Below are 6,466 nucleotides of genomic sequence, written 5' to 3'. Positions count from 1 at the left end.
TATTTATATATTTTTTTTTTTTGTCTCATGAAAAATTTTGAAGAATGAAAAAAAGAATTAATTTTTTTTTATTAAATATAAAAAAAAATGAATATATAAAACTTTTTAATTTTATTTAATAAATAAAAAGTATAATGTATTTTAAACAAAAAATGAATATAAGAAAACTTTTTAATTTTCTTTAATAAATAAAAAGTATAACGTGTGTTATACTTGTATATTTCAAAATAACAGTGAATAACTTAGAAATTAATTTTTGTTATTTTTTATAACTTAACCATTTGTGTGAATCCTTAAATTGAAAGAATACACTTATTCCTTGTAAGTATATATTTGTCAGAGTAAATATATGTCTATTAAGCATTATAAAATTTCTTCAAATTAAATAATATATATAATAAGTGCATACACTAAAAATCAGTACATTTAACTATATATGCTCTTTGTTAATTTATTTGTTTAATACTCTAGCAAAATCATTGAACAGACAATTAATAAATCAACTATTTATTCTTTGACTATATTTCTTTTTTTTCCCCTATCCTATAAAAAAAAAATTTTTTAATTTATAGAAATGAATTTTCTTGTATTAGCAGAATTTTTATCTAAATTATAATTGAAGAAAAATTAAAAATTATATATAGCTAAATGTGAACTTTATAGTAAAAAAAATTATTATTAAAATAACTAAAACAAAAAAAATTATAATAAAAAAGGAAATGGATGATATGCCTATAGTAGCTTGAAATATAGTCGATGGTGAAGATATTACAAGAGCTAGAGGAAATGTTGTGGAAGTTGACGAACTTTGTTGACTAGGTAATGAACTTGCTCCCTGAGTTGTACTGGGATCTAATGAACTTTCACTATTATTAAAAATACTATAACCATTCATATTGCCTGTCAAGACACTTGAAGCATTTGCAATAAGGGATGAAGTTGTAGTTTTAGGTGTATTTGTTTGTGTTGCATTAATAAACGCGGTACCATTTGCTGCGGATCCAGTAGCATTTACTATAGATTCCGTACATGTTTGTGCCGGAGTATTTGGATATTCTATAATAGATATAAATGCTGAATGAGATGAGGATTCTGATATACTTGAAGATTGTGAAGTAATATTAGGTGATGTAAATGATGAACTAAATGCCTCAGACGTAGTAGGTATCACAACTGATGAATATGTTCCTTTAGATGGTATGGTTGAATTAATAGGATCTGCTGTTATAATTGATATTAGACTTGATGCTGCATTTGCTTCTAAATTTGATGTGGTAGCATTCGAAGGAATGGAAATAAGTGTTCGTATGGGGGGTGAAGATGGAGAACTAAGAACACTAACTGACTGAGAGGGAGCTAAATTTGTTTCATTTATACTTGCTGTAGTACTTGCATTACTTGCTGCCATAGTGAAACGTTATATTTTTATTATATAAAAAGATTTTTCATAGGAATTATCACAAGGTTTCTTTAAAATTAAACTATAGTAAAATATATATTTATAAAAAAAATTAATATTTTTTATTTTTAAAACTTAAAAGAAATTTACAAAAATTATAATAAAATTCAAAATTTCTATTAAAATATTTTATAATAGAACAGAATGAAAAATGATTATTTTAAAGGATTTTTATCTAAATTTTATTTGCCATTTTTCCAAAAATATAAATTTAATTCATTTAATAATTGGAGCATTTTAATGCATCGATAAAATTTTTAAATAAATATTTTCTAATCATGAAGTAAATTATTGAATTAAATGTATTAGGATTGAAAAAAATTATAAAAAAATTTGCAAAAAAAAAAAAAAAAAAATAAAAATGTATAAATAAAAATGTATAAATAAATTTATATTATGTAAAATTCACTTTTTTTAATCTTACATGATTTAAATTGATAATTTTTTTTTTTTATCTATGTAAATGAAATGATAATGTAACTCTATTAATATTTCTAAAATATTCAAATAAAAATGCATATTTAATTATTTTTTTCTACTATTTATCTTTTTAAATAATTATAACAATATTCATAGAACATATTTGTGTATAAATTCTGTAAATTTAAATTAAATTTGTTTTTTCATTATATTATAATACAATAAATTTTAATAAAAATAAATCAATTTCCATAAGAATTTTATTAACATTTAAAATATTAGTATGTTTTTATTTTAAAATGTCATGGAAATACACATTATTTTAGAAAAAGAAATATTTCAAAGAAATAAATGAAATTTAGATCAATACATTTTTTTCATGCATGTGCTCTTTCTAAGTTTCACTATATTAAATGTTTAATTACTTAAGAAATACATATTTTTATAGCTTATTTTCCGTTTTTATTCAAATTCATTATTTTAGAAAAGATTGTTCTTATATTTTTATTATAATTCATCTTAATATCTTTATATCTTATTATAATATTTTTTTTCTTACATTTAACAAATTTCTTTTATGAATGGATTTAAAAAAATAAAAATAAAGAAATATTCTATAAAATAAAAGCATATATATATATATATATGTAGAGCAATTAAATAAATTTTAAAAGTCGTTAAAACAGAAAATACATTTTAAAATATACAAAATAAAATGCATGCTAAATATGAAAAATATTTATCAAATAAACTAATATATTTTAAAAATATATACTCATTTTTCTTTTTTTTTTTTTTTTTGCATTATTTTAGTTTAATATTTTACTAAAATTATAAAAAATATTTTCTCTATGGATATGATATGTTCTAATTTATATATCAATACCGCATTTAATTTATTAAATAATTTTATATACTTTTTTAATACATTTTTCTATATGTCATCTATAAAATGTTTCTTTGTTCTTACCTTTTTCCTTTATTATTTACTTTCATTGCTACAATGAAGTAAAAATTTTGAAATTTGAATGAAAAGTTTATAAATGTATTTAAGCATTGTATCATATTGTAAATAATATCATAATTATTACATTTGTATATAATTTTTTAAAATGAGAAATAAAAATAAAAATACATTTTTATATTCTTATTTATGTTTAAAAAAGTTAAAATTACATTTTTAAAATTAGGTGGAAAGCACAAATTTTCATTTATACTTTCATGAATAAAATTTATTATGTTTATTCATGTATAATAATAAAGTAAAAATTAAAAAAAAAAGTTTATTTCATTTTTCTCAATATTGATTAATTACTGTACAATTTTTTCTAAGATAATAATCTAAAAAAATGTATAATAAACTATTTCTCATTTTTAAATGTAAAATATACAAAATATAATTTTTGCTAAATTAATATATATATTTATATTATTAATTAAATTTCATATTCTTAATTTTTATAATAAATTTAAAAGTCGTATTAAGTTAATGCTCTATTAAAGAGTGAATAACTGTATTACTAAACTAATAATTAAATATAACTACTTTTTTTAATATGAAAATGAATTATCATAAAAATACTATATTTAATATCTTTATTTTCCACAATATAAAATTAATTCTTATTTGCATTTAATTTTGTAATAATAATATAAAAAAAAAGAATAATGATAATAAACGACTCCTTTTTTCTCAAAAAAATTATGTAAAGTAAAAAAAATTACAAAAAGTGTCATAAATTTTTTTTTTTAATATACATATATATATATATATATATATATATATATATATATAATTAACTTTGTACAAGTGAAGCTATTTTCATTAGTTAATTATGCATTTGAATTATATGCATATGTAAACATGTCTCTTTAGTTTTACTTTTGAATATAATGATATAAGCATATAAAAAGATTAATAACACTTCTATTATGCATAATAAATTACATTATTTTACTTTATAATGTAAACAATTTTATATGGGGTTTTTTTTACTATTATTCGGACAAAAACATTTAATAATATATATTTAGTTATTCTTTTATAAAATAAAATTTTTATAACATGAATTATAAGAAATATAAATCTTTAACTTTATTTTTTATTAGTAATACATCGAAATATAATATTTTCGAAATGAATATTATTTTTCTTTTAATTTTTTCTTTGTAATTCTTCATTTGAATAAGAAATATTATTTGTTCACAATATATATATGCTCATTCACCAAAATATATGAATGTTTTTAATTTTTTTTTTTATACGTTAGTTGCTTAAGTTTAATTATAAATGTATAAAACAAATAACTTTTATAATGTAAAAGAAAATTTTACTATTTCAAAATTATAAGTAATTCAATTATTATTTTACATCTTTACATATGTAATTACTAAGACACTATTCAATTTAAAAAAAATTCTTTACAAATAATTTAAGAGAATATAATTTTTTAACATAAATATATAATGAAAAAGGTACTCTATAAATAAAATTACCGATAGAAAAAACATTAAAAAAATTATGAGCGAATGAATTGTAGAAAAAATGTTTTGTTAAAATAAATGAAATACAAAAATCTGAAAAATGTTTGTGAGTATTTAATAGAAAATTAAAGAAAATAAAAACTATGTAAAATATAGAAAAAAATATTTTAGAGATATATATCATTTATTTTTCACGTATTTATTTTTCTAAAGCAGTAAAATATATATTGAAAAAAATTTGGGAATTTTTGATATCTTTTCATTATGCATTTTATTTTTAATGAAAATTTTACAGAAGGAAAAAAAAACTGTTTATATCAATCCATAAAATCATCAATATTTTAGTTTTTAATAAAAAATACCATTTCTTTGTTGTATTAATAAAAATTTACCATGATATTCCATAATTCATGTTTTGCTGATATACTTTTGCTTTTATGAGTATATATATTTTTAGGAAATATTGAACTCTTAATATAAATACATAAACTAAAAGACTTTTATTAATTTTTATCCTCAATATATCTTATGCATAAGTCATATTATAATATATATTTATATGTATTATAATTAAGAAAAAGTTTCTCTTCTATTCCTTTTTGATACTTTTATTATATTAAAAAAAAAGAAATTGTATATGAAACATTTTATATTTTATTGGTTTATAAAAGATGTTATTAATCTTTTATATTATATAAAAATATATCATTAGTTAGAAGAGCACAAGGTAGCTATGCTCCGACTCTAATTAAAAAAAAAAAAAATTAATAATTTTTTTTTAGGATTGTTTGTTAATGGAAGAAGGAATTAATTTTTAACTGAAATATAAAAATTAAGGTAAATAAAGTAATTATAAGAAAACTTTTTATTTATTAAAATAAATAAAAAGTATAATGTTTGTACTATTTAGATTTGTATATTTTGAAATAACAGCGAATAACTTAGAATTTAATTTTGTTATTTGTTATAACTTAATTATTTGTATATATTTCTAAATTAATATACTTATTCTCTGTAAATAAGTATACATTTGTCAAAATAAATATGTGTCTTTTAAGCAATACATAATTGCTTAATTCAATTATGCTATATATTATAAGTATTCTATATATGTGGTAAGAATAAGTATGTACACTAAAAATCAGTACATCTAGTTATACATTCTCTCTATTAATATGTTTGTTTGATACTCTAGAAAAATCATTAAACAAATAATTAATAAATCACTGATATAAGTCTTATTTATATATATATATATATATATATATATATATATATATATATATATATATATATTTAAATTTTTTAAAAAATATTTTACAAAAGAAAATGAAAAAAAATGAGGAACAAAAATTTGGAAAATTTACATCATACTAATACAAACATATATAGAGAGAAAGAGAATAAAAAAATACATGTAGTTATAGTTTTTATTACGAAAAATTAATTTTACTAAAAAAATTTTAATATTTACCATATATTGATAACTATTATTTATTAATTATAAAAAAATTAGCATTACTGTTAGTTTTAATAGAAATTATTTATATTATATATCTTAAAATTCCTTTTTATTAAAAATAGGTACTACACTTATTGAATATATAAATACTTCCACCAATACATTGAAAAATTAGACATTAGAGAAAATATTTTATATAACAAAATAGAAATAATATTTCCATGTTTATGCTTTTTATTGCAATAAAATACATTGAATTTAATTTCACTACTAAAAAAAAAAGGATATAAATCATATTTATATAAGATAAACTAATGATCCTAATATCTTTTAATAACTACCATGAATTAGTTATTAATAAAAATAACAGATGTCATATTTTCAATGCTTCATAAAAATTATAAATTAATTAAAAAGTACGTTTTTTCTTATTCTAATATATTTTAGTTTCACAAAGATATATGAAAAATTTACAACCTTAATTATTAAGATAAAAAAAAATTATATATTTATTATATAAAAAACACATAAGAAATTAGACTTTCTTTTTCAATCGTTATGAAATATAAACATTAAAAATAATTTTATAATAACACAAAATTTAAATAATAACAAGCTTTTTCTTTTAAATAAATCAATAT

General features: G+C 17.3%; 1 protein-coding gene across 1 annotated transcript; it reads right to left on the bottom strand.

Moving 5' to 3' along the window:
* Window positions 1–634: 634 nt before the first annotated feature.
* On the bottom strand, window positions 635–1,408 carry PRELSG_0028800 (hypothetical protein; the record flags this gene model as incomplete). Its single annotated transcript, XM_028675923.1, has 1 exon — window positions 635–1,408. One exon carries the CDS (start codon window positions 1,406–1,408, stop codon window positions 635–637), a length of 774 nt encoding a protein of 257 aa, XP_028531185.1.
* Window positions 1,409–6,466: the final 5,058 nt, after the last annotated feature.

This window comes from Plasmodium relictum (genome assembly GCF_900005765.1).
Source record: "Plasmodium relictum strain SGS1 genome assembly, contig: PRELSG_00_v1_430, whole genome shotgun sequence".
Taxonomy (NCBI): Eukaryota; Apicomplexa; class Aconoidasida; order Haemosporida; family Plasmodiidae; genus Plasmodium; species Plasmodium relictum.
Note: the sequence above shows the minus strand (reverse complement) of the source record. Positions and strands in the feature narration are given on the sequence as shown.